The 21,075-nt window shown below is 27.9% G+C and overlaps 1 protein-coding gene across 5 annotated transcripts in view; it reads left to right on the top strand.

The window, feature by feature from the left end:
* LOC142331241 (uncharacterized) overlaps positions 1-21,075 on the top strand; it is a 90,924-nt gene that overhangs the window by 59,921 nt on the left and 9,928 nt on the right. For 4 of the 5 annotated variants that reach the window (XM_075376998.1, XM_075376996.1, XM_075376997.1 and 1 more), the window contains 2 exons: positions 533-603; positions 2,185-2,323. In XM_075376998.1, the coding sequence (XP_075233113.1) occupies positions 533-603; positions 2,185-2,323 (210 nt within the window). Of the gene's footprint in view, positions 1-532; positions 604-2,184; positions 2,324-10,761; positions 10,900-21,075 lie in introns of those variants that run through there. The other variant, XM_075377000.1, reaches the window with a different exon arrangement.

The raw sequence follows: 21,075 nt of genomic DNA on the forward strand, positions 1-21,075 counted from the left end.
ATATAAAGGTCTTTCGATCAGCTGCACACAGCTCCTTTCAGATGCACTGAGCTCCGAATGGCTCACACAGTTCCAGCAGCTTCACTCTGCTCCTTCCTACTATAGAAATGAGCTATTGTTCTAATGTAAGTCGGTCTTTTGCTAGCCTTCATGGAGTCAACATAATATTACATAAAAGGTTCAATTATAAGTTCAGTGGTATTATATACAAATTGACAAGTACAATAATATTATATATATTTATATATACACTTTACATATCCAATAAAAATAATTAAATATAAACTACAAAGGCTTTATTTATTCATGAACCAGCAATAATAAAGGATTAGAATAATTACATCTAATCAAGGTATGACACCAAGATGACTGTTATTTGACAGAGGCATTTCCTATATAAATTATTTTATTTTTTAAATTGTTTTCTCCTAAAAATATTTTTTTCCTTCAACTTTACATTACTTCTTCAAACACATAATATAGTTTGACATTAATAATACTAGTAATTGTTTATTTTATTTTTTTTTTTCAGTGAAAATTTCATACATGCAATTACAGCTTCACCTCGAAGAGGTTTAATGTCACAGAAAAAAAGTACTAAAGGTAACTTCTAACTGTAAAAGTATGTAATAGTTAATATCCAGTAAATCTTTAGTTAAATGAATCTCTGTTGTCTGAACTATTTTTGTAATTTGTGTATTATTAATATATTATATTCTTATTTTATTTTCTGTGGAGCCAGTTTGCTCCACATTGAAAAAAATGGGATAAAGGTAATTGCAAATTCCTTCTCTATTGCACTGGTTTCAATCATCTTTAAATTAACAATAGTCCAAGTATTACAATATTTAAAGTATTGTTCTTTTTTAAAAATGTACAGTTCTTCAAATCCATTCCCAAGTTGTAAACTTTTATACAAGCATATGATGTACTATAGTAGATATCTTAGCTACTAAATTACAGCAGTGTTCAATAAATTTTATTCTGCAGTAAGAACACTTCAAAAATATTTTATGTGAACTTTGTGTTTTATAAAAAATATATTTGAGAAGCAAATATTGCACAAACCATTTTATCATATAGCATTTAATAAAAGAAAGTAAAGTATCAGTTCTTTAAAAATTATAAATAAAGTTGTAGAAATTGTTTGTTACAAAGATTCACCTCCTCTATAGCCTGCTTAGTTAAATATTGAATCGATTTTAATAAATGGTGTTCATCAATTTGTTATGAATGTAATGGTTTTTTTTTTCTTGCTTCATGCTTCAAATGTAAAAGTTGTTGAACCAACTGATAAAACTTTCTCAGAGTTTTGAATCCCTTGATCAGAATGCTTGATGATTAAATTCACTTCATAAGCTTGAAACTTATGTAACAGAATATTGAACGGTAATTTTTTGTAAAAAAATTGAAACACTTAACATTCTACCTGAAAAAATGTATTTTTTTAAATTCACTTTCATTGAGAGGAGGATTATTAAAACAATGCTGGAAACATTTATTTGTCAATAATTTTCTAATTTTTCCTTTCAATAAATCTGTTAAATAGTGTTTGAAATGTAGACTAATTACAATTTTTCAACGGATCAGTTTATCAGCTCTGGTTCACATCATTTTTTTGCATTTAATTAGTTTTTTAAAATTTGCCACTTGCCCTATCTTTATTTTTTAAGGTTTTGAGGCCTCTCCTCCTCTGCACCACAACACTGGAGATGTTGGATATTGGGTAAAAAGGATAGTTATTATGGTTGGAGTAAATATATGAAAATTAACATTTTTCATCTTCAGCCATTAAAAAATTAGGAGGAGTTTAAAGGTGTATCACTGAATAATTAATACTGAAAAAAGATGAAATGATATTATCTACATTGATCAGAGAGTCGGTGAAACATTAACAAATAATTGTGTAATTTTTATTCATATTTTGTGTGTTCTTATATTAGGAACTGAGTTCCTGTTTAGTGAATTGTGGACAACCTCAGATTATTATATTTTGAATTAGATATCCTCTGAGAAATTTTGTGACTATTTATCAGAGTAAGCAAAGGGAATGATGGCTAACTAAATAGTTGAAAGTTACTAAATATAAGTTATGCAGAGACTTTTATTTATGAAGTTAAATAAACAGAGATATTCTAATTTTTTTAAATAAATAATAGTTTTAGTTTGTTTATCTTTTTACAGGAAGATCTGGTAAGCTTCGAGATTTTCAGAAAGAAAATTTGCCTGCAGAAATTGCTCCAAGCAGCACTACTAAACAGAAGAAAAGTAGGAATACATCCAGCATTACAGACAGTCGTTCAGACAATAACAACAGTAAAAGGTTAATTCTGATAGTTAATTTGTTTTAATTTGATACTTTTTCTGGCTTTATCGCCGTACTTAGTATTATATCCAGTTAATTACATGTATCTTATGTTACTGTTGTATTATCTTTTTTTTCTGGAGCTTCCTTTATTTAAGGAGCATGAATTTACTTATGTGTAAATCTTCTAAAATTCTTTTCAATATATTTTAAAATTGCATTGTATGCACTTACCCATAAAAATCTTATGTTTGATGTCTTTATCTACAACATTCCTGCTTACTTGCATGATTTTATCTGCCTATTTTGTGCTTGTGTGATTTACTTATTAATGCTTCGTGTTTCACTGCAAATTAATTTGATTTTAATTATAATTACTTGGCAAAACTATGATTATTTATTCAAAACTATTTCACATTCTATTTAATGTGATTAGTGTATTGGTAACACAGGTTGACATCTTACAATTTTTATGTAATATTTTATTTTTTTTTTTGCTTAAAGAATAGTTCAACCATGAACTCGTAGTCGAGCATGAGAATACATAAATTGAAGTTCTGTAGTGTATGAAAAATGTTATGCTCGACTGGGATTTGAACCCAGAATCTTTGGGTGGAAGGCTGAGATGCTATCATTTTGCCATAGAGATCAGTGAATTATATACATTACATCTGTGCTTTTTTTTTGGGGTCATGGAGAAATTTTTGTTGCCATCAACATATTTATCTTTGTTATGTGGACCATCCTGACCGTAATTATGTTATTACCAGACTAAATGACATAATGTGAGAATTGGTCACAGACTAAAACTATAAGCGTAAATTATTATTCAATTTTTATTAACATCTTGTGTTAATTACTATTAAAAAAATATTTATCAAATGATTATAATAAAATAACATTTCTCTTTAATGACACGTTCTACATGGAAGAAGTTCCATTTAAAAGGTTGCAGCTTCTAACCTTATCAGACCATTGAATAATTTCTACAGACTGGTGAATTTTAGAAAATATTAAAATAAGTAAAGGATATATTTTAATATTGATTGACTTCATTCCCGGACAAGACAGCAAATAACTTCAATGAATTTCTCACTATTTACTCCTTTTCCTTTTCTTGATTCCTTCCTTCCCATTTTTGGTTTTGTAAACATGAGTTTTACTTTGCTAGATCCTTCATGCTGACAATGCTGAGACTTTAATAGCAGAACCAGTCAATTCTTGATATTAGCTAAGAGGGAGTATCAGAACTACAGAATATGAAGGGAGGGCTCATCAATTTGATATTAGTTGTACCATTTTGTTCCAAGACCCCTCACTATTACCTCTCCGTTGGGACATTAGTATGATTCAATTTTGTATGCCTTAACTCATTTCCATGGTTCCACTTATTTCCATATGATTTTATTTGACTGACTGAATTTTTATATTTAGAGATTTTATTAGGCATATTTGTTTTATTTTTAAATTATTTACCATCTGCTCTGTTGTGCAGATTAGTGGTAGAGTTGATTGATACATTTTTTAAACTATTTTTTTTTTTTTTTTGCTGTTTTGTTTCATTCAAAAACAAGTTACTGTCAAATTAATTTTCATAACACTTATTCAGTATTTATCATTTTATGTTATATGTTTCAGATTTTCTTAATGCGTATTTTTGTAATAAGCATTTGTTTAGTGGGTTTAAAAATGGTAAATATTCCCTTTATAATACTGCTGTTGTAGTACACCTTACCTTTCTTATTGATATTGTGGGAAATCAAATATAAATGGAAGAATAGTATTATCTATACAAATTATGCCTTAATTTTTTTTAGTACTCATTTTGACAGCATAAAAATCATGAAAATGACAAACATTTTTATGCCTTCCAGAAAAACTTAATTTTTGATTATAATGTTGTACTGTCTTAGTTATTTGGCTTTCTTTTTCTGACATGTTACCTAAACAATATCATTTCAACTAGAAATATAAAGGTTGCAAAATTTTTTGAGACAATGTATGCACTTTACAATTTAGAAAAACGATTTCACTTAAGACGGCAGCAAGTAATGAACGACAAGAATAATCGGATATACTATTTGTGATCTTTAGTAAAACAATGTTTGCATTTTTAATAACTTCATTACAGGGATTATTCATAGAGTAAAAGCAATTTATATAAATAATAACCAAGAAACATAATGACTAGTCAATTTTGTTAGAAATGTTAGAGGCAGCTTTGCAGACTAATTGTTGGTCTTGAGCATTTTTATGATCATCCTAGCCCACAGTTTATTTTTTATTTAATACAGACATCGTTTTCTGTATAATAAGCTTCTAAATTTATTAAAAAAGTAAACATTCATGTACTTTATTTTAATGCTGATGAGAGTTGATGTTTCAGTTATGATAAAATGACAATAAACAGAAATAATAGTAATAAAATAAGATACTTCAGTAAAAGAAATGTGTTAAACATGCACAGTGATTCCAAATTTAATGTTTTACCAGAACAGTTAATCACACTATTTATTCAATAAGTATTTTAATACTTTGAAATGAAAAATATTTTTTCTCTATGCTCAGTATAAGGTCATATGAAAAACATCAGCTATTTCATTATTACTGATTAGTTAAGTAAATAGAGAATATTTTATATATAAGTAATTTGTATAGTGTGCATACTCATATTTACGTGTTTTCACCATTTTATTATAAAAGTGTTATTATATGTATGTAAGTTATATTAAAAAATTATCTACTTGCTGTACATTTAGCGGATTATATAGGCCTATTCGGAATGTTTTGAATCACCTTATTCATCTGTTACCAGTCCAGTGAATGAACAGTGACTGATGAAGTATATTCCACTTATGAAGTTCTTCAGTTTCATGAAAAGGTGGACATTTTCACGAGCTAAGTTTATGAGATAGGCAACATGCTAAAAAAATTCTCATTTTAAAGTTTCAAAGAGTTAGATTGTCTGGAAAAATTATAAGTCAGGTTTTGTGGATGATGATCACACCAGTTACATTACGCAGCCTGTCTTGCAATTCTGCATTCCATATGATCATATTAGTCATTCATAATATGTTTTAGCATATATTGTATCCCTTTCATTATAAACTTAATGAGTGGAACTTTTTGGACCCTTATCTATTCAAGTTAAGTAAGAGCATTTATTTTTTGGATTTTGATGGCAAACAAGGATGATGCTATTTACTTGATGGGCATTTATTTTTCGATATAGCCTGGGAAACCTGTCTTGTTTCTTGTTATATTGTGCATGAGAAATAATATGTCAAAAAATGTAAAGTTCTGTGCACGTGTTGATTCCTAAGCTTATACTGAACCCATCTCACAATGATTTTTGAGTATCCACGATGAACAGTAACACTTTTTTAAAGTATGCCGTAAAGAAATTTTTTATGGATTTCATCTAGTTTTAATGTCACTCCCTCCTTGGAATTTATAAATATGTTAAACAGCAAATCATCTGCAATGGTGAGTATTCAGTATTCAGTTCATTCATCTTCATGAATATGCTCCTCTTCATTAAATTTTTGACACCATCATTGCACTTTTGATTATCCATAACGTCATCTTAAATCTCTTTATCTTTTAATGAAACTCATGATGTGCATGATTTGCATTAAGGAATCTAATAACACGTCTTACTTCTTACATCATAGGATTTTCAATCTTATTTCTACTTTAAAAAGGCACAGAAATAACAAAAGCTTTTAAAGTGATGAAATTCATACTGAGAGAATGACAAAAGTTATTGGAATTAGCTGACCTTTAATTTGTCAGAATTATTGACCAATATCAAATAAATTCATATTAATGCCTTAACACGTATCTCTTTCCTTATGACCTTTGTGGATGTTCAGATTTAATGGCTAGGTAGTCATGACCAATTAGAAACTTTGAACCTTGGAATATTGAGTGACCTTTGATGGTTTTGATTTTATTTTAAATCTGAAAAAAATGAAATGGCAGTGAACTTGTGAATATTTTACAGGTTCTGGTATAGGGAATCTTACCTTCAGAAATCATATTTTACTGTTCCATCTTATACACATACTTTGATAATTTAAATTATAATTTTAATTCTAAACATTTTTCCCCATCTGTGTGGTTTATTAAGTAAAGTAAAATTGAAACTTTGTAATTAAAAATTTATAAATAAAAATACTTAGTTTGAATGCGTAATTTTTGTACCAGCTAATGTAGTATATTAGCTCTTTATTTCTCTCTCATTAAGTTTAATGTATAACGAAACATTGTACATTTATATGCAAATAAAAATAACACAGTATTAAATCTGTTATTCATGATTTTAAAAGTTTGTGTTAACATTGTTGACATGCATATTCTCATTGTCGTACATGTTTTATCTTTTTACTATGGGTGAAATGACAAGAAAAGACTATCATTAGTGAATTGTAGTTCAAATTAGCAATAAAAATTAACAAAAGAGAAAAGGGAACAAGAAACAGCAAATATTCGAGCAAACTAGGAACATGGCAGTATCAAGGAAATAGCGAAATTAAGTACCTTAGACTCTTACTTCTTCCTAAATTTATATAATTCAAATCATTCTGGTGTTCAATAGTGCTTGTGTTTTTAATTAGCAAGCTTTTACTATTCTTAGTTTTTCTCGAAGAATTCTGTTTATAGTATTCATGTATTCTGTTAATAGTATAGTACTGTAAGTTGTAATATTAGATGCAGTTTAAAAAAGTGTTATGGGGAATTTTTGAGCACACCTTTCACATATCTGACCATGAACCCTGTGTCATGTTTTTGATAGAACCTTGCATTTGAAGCTTCTCTTATTGTTTATTAATTGACTAATTTAGACATTTTATTTGCTTACCTACTTATAATTACAATTATTATTTATTTTATTATATATGTTTTCAATTGTCAGATTTCTTAATTTGCGACATTATGCTGCATAATTAATAGTTAAGTCTTAAATAAAATAACCAGATAATTCAGATATGAGGTTCAGTCTTAAGAGTCTGCTTAGACTTTCCTCTATTATCTCCTAGTCTAACCCTGGCTTTTCAGAGGTTGGAATGTGGTTGTTTTTACATATATGATCTAAAAGTATGAAAAGTTTCTTCTCAGTTTGATTTATGGTGTAGGTACATAAAAAAATTATTTGAAATAGAAGTAAATTCTGTAAATTGAGACTACTACAGTTTTTTAATCATGTGTCTGCATGTAGGATTGTGGGATTTTTGAAAATTTGTGTGGCATATATAATTTAAGACCCATGAGAATAGTTCTGAATTTTATGACTTTATTTCCTTTCTTTGTATTTCAAGATCAGTTTGTGCAGTCTGTAACAGTGCCCATTGGCAGCATGATTTTCTCCTAAATTGTATATATATATTGTATATATATATATATATATATATATATAGGCTTGAAATTAGAATATTTGTAAAATGACAATCTCTGTTGGCATTTTACTGAACTCTTGTTATATCATGTTGTGTTAAGGTCATTTACACTCTTTAACAAAATACAAAAATCAATTCAAAAGGCTGTACTGCATACCTTTCATGTGCAGATGTCTCATTCCTATAAACAGTATTGGATCAGAGCTATAATTTTTTAAGTTGGACCACTTTCCTAATTATGATTTGTATGGATCAGGTCATACAAATAAAGTCCAACCTGTGCTTCTATCAATGTCATTCATGCTCATACAATTCATCTTATCCTTTTCAACATTCTTGCTATTCTTTACCTCTAAAGGTTATCATTTTGATATTGACTGGAATTATTTTGAGAATCTAATAAATGGTAGTTATAGAAAGAATATGATTAGTGTATATGCAGTGTTATCAACAGTGAATATGAGTTTCAAAAATAAAACTGTCATATTATCAGCATTTACAATAAACGTTAACATTGTTCAGATCCTAACCTATATTGTAAAACTAAAATTTTATTGTTCAAACCCTTTCTATATCCTTACCTCAGGCCCAGTCCGATTCAGTGGACTATATTCAGGTTGCATAGAGACTATTAGATCAGGTATTGTTCTGTATGGAAACCTGATTCACCCTATTAGGAAATTTAAGTTTGGACAGTGACCAACATTACTGATGATAGCATAAAAGTTCCATTTACAGAACATGATTGAACTGGACTGAATTAGCTTCCTGTTGTGGTTACCTGGTGGATCAGTTATGCATCATGCAGTTGCTGGTTGGTGCCAGGTGATGTACTAAAGTAGAGTTGAATATCTGAAACCAGTAGTGACAGTGACTCCTAAAGGCTAGGTCTACTCCCAAAAAAAGGTCTTTTGTTCTTGGTTTTGAAATCCCACTTGTAAAGTTTTTTTTTTATTTTTTAATCTAACCTATAAAATTATGCCTTGAAAGAGATTAAGCTCTCCTTAATCCTTTTCTTTTTTGTTTATTTTAGCCCTCTTATATGTATTATAATTTCAGTTTTAAGATTAGATAAGTATTTTTTGTTAGTAATATTTTTCTTCCTCAAAATCTTTAATCACTAGATCAAATCCTTTCCTCCTTTTATATTTCCATTTTTGCCTGATGCCTCAAAAGCTGTCTTTCTGATAAAATTCTATAAAGTATTACCTTCTAATAATTTCTTCTATAGAATTCATAGTTACTAGTTTATTTAAATGAACCTCCAATAACTTTTGTAACTTTACAAACTTCTTTAGATATGGATATGTTTACAAGAAGATAACTCATTTTTTCTCACAAAGTAAAATGATTATTCCATAAACCACTAAATAATGATTGAAGAATGTGCATCATAATCTTTGTCTTTTATGTTTCCCAAATTCTGATTTAGTACAGCATAATTGATCAACTATCACCAACCTCTTCCTGCCCAGGTTTATTAATGCGCATCTTTTATTTATTTATTTGTTAACTTATTGCTAGAAACAGCATCTACCAATACCTCAACTATTCTTTTTATCTAATTCAGCATTCTTTAGCTTCTTCCAAAGTGCAAACTTGAGGAATTATTTTATTCCTTACATCAACATTGTAGTGTACAAGAATGATTGTACTGCTTTTTATATTTGTTCAAAAATATCTGATATTTGAAAAATTCTTTTAACTCTTACAGTTACCCTTTCTTTGGACATATACTCCAACCATGCAAAAACTTTTTTCCATCACTCTTGAACCATACAAGTATTCATTCACGTTGTGCTTATTTCTTTCAAGTTGTTATAGTTTTCTTTTCCCTTTTTTATTACTTTATAAATGAGAATATTGTATTTTATATTTCCATGAACAAGATTGTTGGCATGTAGATATTTAATCAAAATCAACTTATATAGAAGCCATTACATATTTCAGTGGTTATTTTAGATATAATGGCCATTCACTAATCTCTCTTGCAGATTTTGATGTGCCTGTAGGACTTTAAGTAAATTCTTTGAAACTATCTTTAGTGGTAAAATGAATGCTATGATGAATGTTTCAAAAGATCATCGATTTGAAGACTTTTAGATGAAATAAAAAAAATAAATCGCCGTGTTAGGTTTGAAATTAACTGGATTTTTAAAGCAGTTCTTGGTAAAATCAGCTATCAAAATTTAGATTATTATAAAAATGAATGGGGATGACAGTGGGACTTTTTACATGCTAAACCAAATACAATAATGATTTTTCAATTTGACTGTTTTTGACAATAAAATGCCCCGGAAAGTTAAAATATTTGCATTAAAAAAAAAGAAAAAGAATATTGTTGTCCAATTGAGAGCAAAAATTTAATTTTTCTTTAACGATTTTATTAATTTTAAAACTATTCTTATTTTGTGCTTTAAAAAGTTAAAACATTTGCTACACCATTATTACTTACTAAAATTAAATAATGAACCATCCCCACCCATAAAAAAGTTGTATACAGGAGCCAGGAAAATGGTGATTTATAAAATATTCAATTTAAGTTAAAGATTTAAACATATATTGCAATGCTACTGTTACAGAAATATTGTGATAATTACTTACAAGAGTCTGTTTATCCCATTTTTTTATATCAAATTGTCATCATTGATCTATTATTTAGGGAATCACACACGTACTGAAATTTGGTAGAGTGCTTTTCTAAAACATCTACAGATGTATTTCAGGTTGTACTCTTTAGTCGCTAACAATCTGTGGAAGAATGAAGTTTAAGTTTAACTTAAATAAGATGAAATAAAATTTAATTTTTCTATCTATTATCTTTGTGTTTATGATAATAACATCATAGAATCTGAAAAAAATATGATAATTTCTCAAATGTAGCAGTATTTTGATTACAGTGTTTTTAAAGAAAAGAAGATTTCTTGAAAACAGAAACATTGCATTACCATTTTTCCATCCACCATGCCACATTTTCATTATTGTTACTTAAATAAAATATATTAAATAGTTTTAATTTTTTTTACCTTTATGTATTTATATTTATTCTTTGTACAGAATACCTGAAAATAAAGAATCTCCTCCGGCGTTCAGGATGGTTTTAAGATCAAGTCGCCTTCGTTAACCTTATCTTCAATATTATATCTTTTATAAATAAAATATGTCATTTTAAACTATTTTTTTTTTTAATTTTATCTATATGTATATATATTATATTAATATATATATAATATATTTATTTTAATAGTTGTAATAAGTTTTATTAGTTATATCAGAATAAAAAATTAGTGTAACTCTTTTAAAATTTGTAATAAATTTTTTTCATGTTTTAGAATCACAGAATTTATTACTGAAATCCAGTCTTTACTTAGTAACTTTTCTATTGACCTTTTATGTACTGATTATATACAGCAGAAACTGTTTAAACAATTATTGAAATGATTTTATTAACTGCCATTCCATTTCTATATCTCTAATCTACCTACTATTAAAATGATGTTGGTTGTTTTTATTGGAAAGAAGATTGGTCAAAAACTAAATAATGAATAAGTCGCTTTTTCTCCCTGTTCTTTATTCTTTTTCCCACTTTACTAGTTTTGATATACTTGACTCTTTTCTATTCTCAGCTTACAAAAAGCCCTAATATTGTATCTTTTTCATTTATTAAAAAAAATTGGATGTGGGCACTACATGACTTCCTTGTATGCGTATTAAATTACATATACACGTTTAATTTTTAAATTAAAAGTACATAAAATTTTATTTCATTAATAACTTCTGATATTTTTTCATATATATATATATTTTTTTGTTATTGAATTATTATTTATCATAATTTTTTTTTTTACCATTAGAGGTTAATAAATTATTAAGTCAGTATATCTAAATTAAAAAAAAAAAAAAAGATATGAATTCTGATTCGAAGCGATGTGCCCTCCCATTCCAAGATCCAAATATTTCATTAATTAAAATTTCATTTGGCTATAACTCTGGAACCAATGAAAATAATGTACCACGTATGTTATATCGTTGAAATGATCTCGATGAAGGTTTATTATTGCAGTTAAGAAAAAAAAATTTTTTTTTTTTGGATTTTGGGCTTATTTTTATATGTTTTATATCAATTGCAATCAAAAACGGAGGTACACAAGTAGATTTTATAACAGTCCTAAATCCAAAATTTCAACATCCTAAGACTAATTGTTTTTGAGTTATGCGAGATACATACATACATATGTACATACAAATGTCACGCTGAAACTAGTCAAAATAAATTCAGAGGTGGTCAAAATGGATATTTTTTTCATTGAAATCTGAAAACCAAAATTTTCACAATCATTATACTTTCTTTACTTCGTACAAGGAAATAAAAAAGGCCAATAAAAGTATTAAAGGGGGTATTAAAAGTATTAAAGTAAAGTATTAAGGGGGTTTTAATACATTTTTAAAATACTATCATAATTTTTTTTAGTCTTATAAATAATATTTATGTTTGAAATAAAAAATCTTTTACATTCTTCTGTTGTTATAGAAAGAAAAAATAGCTATACACATTTTGTGATTTAGAAAAAAAAATGGGAGTGATAAGAATTTTGATATTTATAAAAATATTTACTTTTGTGGGGAAAAAAGTTATATAAAAATTTAACTTACAATTGCAATAAATCAATTTTTTTTTTTAAACTATATTTTATAATATTGCTTTTTGATGAAAATGTTTCTTTATGCATTTTTGAAACTTTTAAAATTATCTTTAATGTGGACACTTTTTTATTACCATGTAAATTTATTTTGTACATGTTTTTCTTTCGTCTTTAGAAAAATGATTTGCACTTGATTTTCATTATAACAAATTACCCATTGAAAAATATTTCTATATTACTTATCGTTAATTAATTTTTTTCACTTTAAAACACTGATAATTCTTTGAATAAAGGTGAAAAATGTATTCTTATAAAGATAAAAAATTATCACTTAGCAGAAAATGGCACATTTCAATGAAAATTTATATAAATGTTTTTTTTAGATAATTAAGATGTTAGAGTTTGACAGTTGACTGCTCAACAATCTTGACATCAGTTTAATAGAGGAATGTAGTTTGTATATAAATCCTTAGGTTATATGTCTATGAATAGGAATTTAATTTCAGATGTTTGACGTAATTAGCTATGAATACTTTTTTAAAAAGTGGAAGAAATTCTGTTTGATAATCATCAAATAATAACTTTGTCTGCTTATGAAAAATTCACCTTTTTTAAATGTCTTAAAGTAATGAAAATTTAGGTTCAGCTCCTGTCTCTTCAAAAATGTACATTTTGTATTATTTTCTTTATTACAAAATTGATGTAGCAAGTGTTGGACAATTTTAACAAATTGATGGCATCAAAACAAAACCAATATTGTGGAGTGATATTTTATAGGATAATGTTGAATTAGGATTCTCTATTTTTCATTTATCCTTCATCTTTGTTTGTCACTTTACCAAAAATATTCTAATTTTTATTTTCATGACTCTCATTGAATTAATTATTAACTAATGCTAAGTGTTGTAGTACATACCTCACTAGTATAGTTTATGTAAGATTTTGTTGGAAACTTCTTTTTCTATTTTCATCAAACTATTCTGAATTATTAACTCACCTAGGTTAGAATTAATATGTAATTTATCTTGAAAAAAGTCCTGTATTTTTACTAACTTGTATAAAGTAAAGTAAGAATTGTGATCATGAAAAATTTCGGTTTTCAGATTTCAACGGAAATATCCATTTTGACTAATTTTGGCGACAGAACGTACATACGTATGTATCTCATAACTCAAAAATGATTAGCTGTAGGATGTTAAAATTTAGGATTTAGGACTGCTGTAACATCTAGTTGTGTATCTCCCCTTTTGATTACAATCGACCAGACCAAAAGTGTCCAAAAAAGCCTAAAATCAACAAAATTTGGATTTTGGACTTTTTCTTAACTGCAGTAATAAGTCCTCAACCCAGCCGGGTTGGTCTAGTGGTGAACGCGTCTTTCCAAACCAGCTGATTTGGAAGTCAAGAGTTCCAGTGGTCAAGTCCTAGTAAAGCCAGTTATTTTTACAAGGATTTGAATACTAGATCGTGGATACCGGTGTTCTTTGGTGGTTGGGTTTCATTTAACCACACACCTCAAGAATGGTCGAACTGAGACTGTACAAGATTACACTTCATTTATACTCATACATATCATCCTCATTCATCCCCTGAAGTATTATCTGAAAGGTAATTACTGGAGGCTAAACATGAAAAAGAAAGAAAGTAATAAGTCCTCTTTGAGTGAGAGCTTTTCAACAGTATATCATAAGTGGTACTTATTTTCATTGGTTCCAATGTTATAGCCAAATAAAATTTTAATTAATGAAATATTTGGATCTTGCAAGGGGAACACACTTCAGTTTGAATCCAACTTCATCTCATTTTTTTAACTTAAATATATTGATTTATTAATAATTATTCACCTCTGATTGTAAAAAAAAACTTTTACAATAAATAATAATTTAATAATAACAATAAAAAAAATATATAAAAAAATATCAGAAATTATTAATGAAATAAAATGTAATGTACATTCTATTTTTAAAAAAAATGTGTATATGTAATTTAATAGGCATGCAAGGAAGTCATGTAGTGTCCACATCAGATTTTTATAATTTTAATATTAGTAAAATATTATACAGAGAGTCAAACCATGGAAACCATTCAACAACTTTAAAAACATCCCAGATAGAATACTGTAACTTTCAGGATAAGGTATCAGTCAACTACTTTACCTTTTGATGAGAAATAGAATATCAACCCCTTTTTGGGGGTGTGCCAGAGGTTGTAACTTAAATAAGTTAAATGGTAATACCCTTTGTGTGATAATACATCATTTTAAAGGTCTCCTTAAGACAAAAAAAAATGGTGTAAATTTCCTGTTTTATTTATATCATTTTTATTGTTTTAAAATGGATGGTACCTTTTTCCATTTTGGTACGATGTCTGTACCCAAAACGGCGGCAGGAAAAGTTTGAATATTGAAAAAATTACATTGATAATTAAAGGAGGAACTGTTTTTACAAATAAATAAATTTATAAAAATTTGATTAAATTAATATTATTGAATAAATTTATTAAGTATAACATTTGCTTATTTACTTACATTTCATTTTAATAAATGTTGAAAATGTCCTTCTGTTGTTTGACAGTGTGCCAGTTGGTTGTAAAAGGATGATACTGCATTATTCAATGATTCCCTAGTGATATTTTGTGCTGATTCTGAAAATTTATTTTGTAAATTATTGATATTTTGGGGCTTATTTTGATAAACAATACTTTTTAAGCAGCCCCATAGAAAGTAACCCAGTGGTGACAAGTCAGATGATCTTGCTGGCCATTCTATTTCACCCCTTTGGTTCATCCATCTTCCTGGAAAAATGTATTTAAAATTTCACTTATCTGAAGACTGAAGTAAGGTAGATTACCATCTTGTTGAAACAAATATGTGGAAGTTGAGGCCAACAATGTTTGAATGTATAGAATGCTATGGTCGAGAAGCAAAGCCTCATATTTCACTGCGTTTAATTTTCTATCAGTAAATATAGGCCTTATCAATTGTCCACCAACAAAACCTGCCCATACACTTATTTTAACTGAATACTGGGTATGTGCCTCACGATGCCAGTGTGGATTAATATCAGTCCATTATTGACAATTATGGCGATTTACATTACCATTTTTTTTAAATATGGCCTCATTAAAAGCTAGGTTATTTAATAAATTAGGATCTGAACAAATATTGTTCATCGTAATTTTGCACAACTCATCATTAAAAGTGGGACAAAGTGTGTCCTTTTCACTAAGTGACATCTTGATAGCAGGTAGCACAAAAAAATTAATTCACTAAAAAACAATTAACAAAAGATGTAAACAAAAGTGGTTTAAAAATTAGGTAGGTAGATCAAATCGGTTAGCCTATCAATCATAATATAAGTTCTCATAAAAAACTAAGTGTAGTTTATGAAATACTATAAATGAAATTGCACAAAAATTAAAATAAGCTTCATTTTTGCAATATTGTTAAGACAAATGCTGATCAATGATCAACATGAGTAGGTGACAATATTTTTATTTATTTACTCATTAAATTGGAACCTAAAAGTTTTTTTGTGTTAAAAAATAAGATTTTTTTAAATATTTAACTTTTAAAATAAATTTTAATTAAATTAGATTATAGTTTAACTTATTTTTATTTCATTTTATTACTTGAACTTACTGATTTTAGTAATTTTCAAAATCCACACTTTATCCCATCACCATTTTGGGTACAGACATATCAACTTTTTATTTATATCATTTTTCTTGTCTCAAAAAAACCTTTAAAATGATGTCACACAAAGGGTGTTACTGTTTAAATTATTTGAGTTAAATTCTACTTCTCGTCAAAAGTAAAATAGTTGATCGATATCTTATCCAGAAAGTAACAGTATTCTATTTGGAACAGTTTTAAAGTTGAGGGGTTTCCATACTTTTGACTCGCACAGTATAAAAATCCACCCTAGGAGCAGAATAAGATAATAAATTTCTTAAATTAGTTACAAAGTTGCTATCGTATTTTGTATCTCCTGTTGTGGGTGCTTTCCTCAGTACATTACCTCTTAATCAAATAGCAGTTTAATTCAATTTTTTTTTTGTAATTATGAAATAAAAATTATTTTAGATGAAGAAAAAATGTTATCTTTTAATCAGTTAAAAATATGTTGAACTGATTAATACTATTGCACTAAATGCTTACAACAGAAAAGAAGAAGATCCAAATATAATAACAATTTTAAAATTTATTTTAAATTAAATTTCATCATTTGTTTCATATGAATGAAAATCTTTTTCTGTTAGGAAGTGCTGTTTGCATGTGATAATCTGCTTTTAATAACATTTTTTGCATTATTAATCTATTTATTGGTTTTGATAATGAATGATTAACACTTTAAAATTACACAAAAGTTATTGTTATTTCATAATAATAACTTTTTCTATTAAACTTTTACAGCGGAAATTAACAGCATCATTGCTGTTAATGGCGCCCATCTTAAAAGTTTAGAAAACCCCTTTAGCAAATAGCGAATAATTTATACTGGCTGTATATGCATTTGTTTATTTAATATGCTGTTTTTAAATTTTATACTCAAGCTTAATAAAATCTTGATTTTTATGTGCTACATGTAAACTTGCATGTTATGGTTATCTTTACCTTTTTGTTGTTTCTGGTATTTAGGAAGTTATCTGCAGAAGTGTGATTTTATTGCCGCATAGTATTATTTGCATGTGCTGTTTGTATGTACAAAACTTAACACCCTTAATGGTATGAAATTTACCACACCAAATGTGGCAAAAATAACATAATACAAAAACAATGAAAATCTTTCTTTCAGTAATGCACTTTAAAATGCCATTCCATCAATAAATTTAAGAAATGCTTCTGATAGCTCCATTTATATAACGGATGCTTCATCGGATTTTTACTAAATTAAATTGTAGGTATGAGCCAGTTATTTTAGATGAAGAAAAAATATACAGAAAATTTACTTATAAAAAATATAAATTTTAATGATCAAACAATCAGATTCTTTTATTTTTAAAATTTTCATTTTTTAAAAGTCAATCTACATTTTTTATGTACTCTGAGATCTGACAGTATTGATTTACATATTCTGTCTATAGAAGGAAATTTCATGACCCCTTTTGGATTGTTTTTGACCCATTATCTGTAATTCTGTTCATTTATATAGCCTAATAAATAAAAGAGATTTCGGGATTATCATGCAACAGTTGAAACATTACAAAATTCAAGTCTTTAAGGTAAATCATTTGATTGTAGTATTCGACAAGTGGAATTTATACAGACAAAACCACAAATCCTTGCACAATCATTTGTGACAAGTTCCCATCACCAAACCCTCTGATTAATGGAAGTGGTCTCATTTGTCAAAACCCATTGGAAAAATGCTACATAATTAGCTCCAAAAGTAAAAAGTCTTGTATTTCCATTAATCAATTGGAAAATTCTTCAACTTCTGGTTTGAAGAGTAATTAAAAAGAAAACATGACTATAATCATAATGATGTTACTATAACCAATATAATGAGGTTACTAACCATAAATGTTGTGTCTTAATCTTTTTATCTTTGATTCGGCCTGTAAAATTTTTATTTTATTCATTGAAATGGGCAATAAGCAGCTAGTAAATTATAACTAATCTAATAGATATTAGTTGGCATCCAGGTTTATTCAAGCCTTTTTAGTTTTAATTGTAAACGACAATTTATTGATGTGATTCCCTTTTTAAGAATATTCTTATTTTAGACTGCATTTTATTTGTTTAGTTCATAGTATTTTTATTTTACTTATAATAAAATTAAGTTAAAATTATAATTTTAAAAATATTAAATAGATTATTAAAAAAAAACATCATGTAAATAGCATAGACATTAAAATAATTTTCTGTTAATCTAAACGTATTATAATTGAATAACTTTCAGTTCTGTATTACTTTATGAAGTATAGCATTTACGAGGTCTGTTCAGAAAATTAACAAACTTTATTTTTTTAATCTTTATTGTTAATTTTATAGGTTGCAGGTCCTTCTCCCCTTCAAAGTACTCCCCTTCGCTATTCACACACTTTTCCCAGTGGTGTTTCCACTTCATAAAACAGTCCTGGATAGCATCAGTTGAAATGGCCTTTAAGGTCTGTGACAAATTTGCTTTAATGTCTTCAATAGTCTCAAAACAGTGTCCTTTCATCACTGATTTTAATTTCAGAAATAAGAAAAAATCGCAAGGAGCCAGGTCTGGCGAGCAGGGAAGCTGAGGGACACTCAGCACAAAGCTGATTGTATGGGTGCATTGTCATGGTGAGGGAACCGTGAGTTGTCTCGCCACAACTTTGGTCTCTTTTTGCAGATATTTTCACATACTGTTGTAAAACACCTAGACAGTACTCACGGTTCACTGTGTCACCTTGAGGCAAGAATCCAAAATGCACAAATTTCATTAAAATCGAAAAAACAGAGAGCATCACTCTGACATTGGATCAAGACTGACGTACTTTCTTGGGACGTGAAGTTCCTTTGTCAATCATGATTGAATTTTTGTCTCATTATTGTAGCTGTAAACCCAGCTTTTGTCTCTTGTTATGATCCTTTGCATGAATGTTTCGTCATCATTGGCTTGTTCAAGAAGTTGCCGTCAAATGTCCACTCGATGTTCTTTCTGCTGTTAGGCGCTACAACTCAATGCATTTACAGTTTTTCAGTCAAAATATCATAACATGATGCAATTGAGATGCTAACCCCTTCTGCAGGTTCTCTGATAGTCTATGGGTACACCAGATTTTGATTTTGATTTTCTGAACGCAAGTATCATCAGTTGAAGTCTAAGGCCTTCCTGGTCAAGGGACTGACAACCACTTTTAAATCATGAAACTCACTTGTAACATTGCGTACGACTCAGAGCATCATCTCCATAAGCTTGTTTCAAAAGTTGAATTGTTTCTGTGAAAGTTTTCTCCAGTTTCAGACAAAAATTTACGTTGTATCATTGCTCCTGAAAATTGCACGTTATGAAAATTGCTAATAATACTCAAATATCAATAACACGAAAACTGAACAAGATATCAACAATCCAAGAATGTATGGTTACAGAGGATTGTTATGAAGAACACAATGCTGTCAACCACACGTTACTCAATACTTGTGTTGGCGCATAATTAAAAATGTTCAGTTGTTTTCTAAACAGACCTCGTACTAAAATAAATTTCACAGATTTGAAATGTATGGAGCTCAGACATTACTAAAATGTATCTGACCACACTATTTATTATTTATTACTGACCACTGTTTAATAAATTGTCGGTGACCATAGCTGCAATATTTGAAATTGTCTTTATATGTGGAATTCAACAGAGGCTAAGTTGAACCAGTTAAAGCTTAAAGCTAATGATTACTTAAAGTAATTTTTTTATTTACATTGAATCGTTATAGGTAATCCTTTAAAATTAACTGTCATTTAGTTTTTCATAATATTAATATTTCATAAAATGAATTTACTTTGAGGAATGTTGTTGCATGAAGAATCAGTGGACTGATTGTGAGTAAATTTTTAATTTTTTAATTATTTGAAAAGTTTGTTTAGATGAAAAAATATTACGTAATTTAAGCAAATTTAATTAATATTTTTAAAATTTCATTTGCTGTTGCTGACATTCTTTAGTGACACTACAATTTTAAAAAGTTATAAGAGCATTTGAAAGGTCTGTGATGTATTTTAAATCATCTTGCCTTAATTCAGTGAAAAATTAGCTATTTTATGTAATTTTCTTGTCAGCCATCATGGACGTCATACATTTCAAATTCATTGATCAGGAAGGTGAAATGTGGTTAAATCTAAAACATAGACATAATAAAACTCGCTGTCTAGTTTTATGGAAATATGCTATAGAAAATATTTCTGGAGCTGTAGTACAACTCCTTCATTCACATTGTTGTAGATGATGGATGTTGATGTCACTTTTTTATGTGCTCAAAGAATTATACCTACTTTTTTAATTTTTTCATATTTTTAAAGTGTATTGAAAGAATGCCTGTTATGTTTAGTTTATAAAAAACATATACAAATTATACAGAACCAGTCTTGCTGATTACCTTACAGTCACATGTTTAAATATAAATCACAGAATGCTTATTTCACACATACACATAAAACTCCTGAGCTCACTGTGCACTCTAACAATATAAAATTTATACACTCTAAAGAGATCACGTATACTTTTTGACAATGGCATTTCATGTCGTGGCAGTGAAAAATTAATAATTTTTTTAAAGTTTAAATTTAATTTTAGAACTAATATAAGATATTTAACCTAATACGTTAATGTCTAGCCTGATTTTATTTATTGTGTATAATGAGTTCCGTCCTTCAAATTTGCAAACATATTTGCATTGTTAACAGTGATATCAAGATGAAAATGATTTTGATTTATTCATTAGGTGCTTTCCATATGAAATTTTTGATAAATTTATACATCATTTTATTATGTTACACAAAATAAGTTTTGATTTATTTTAAACAGGGATCATTAGGAACATAACTAATGAAATATTCAGTGTTATTTATAACAGCTTATTTTAGAATATAACCATTTTCAGAAAAATTCAGTAAAAAAAATCTCATTACTTATTTTTATATCATAACTTCAAACAAAGTTGAGAAACATAATTTTGTCTTGGAACGTTAATTAATGTTTTTCTGCTTCTTAAAAACATTTGATAGTCTAGTAAAACATTACTAGAACTTTATTTTTGTAA

The sequence above is a fragment of the Lycorma delicatula genome, chromosome 10, assembly GCF_047948215.1.
Source record: "Lycorma delicatula isolate Av1 chromosome 10, ASM4794821v1, whole genome shotgun sequence".
In the NCBI taxonomy this organism is placed as follows: Eukaryota; Metazoa; Arthropoda; class Insecta; order Hemiptera; family Fulgoridae; genus Lycorma; species Lycorma delicatula.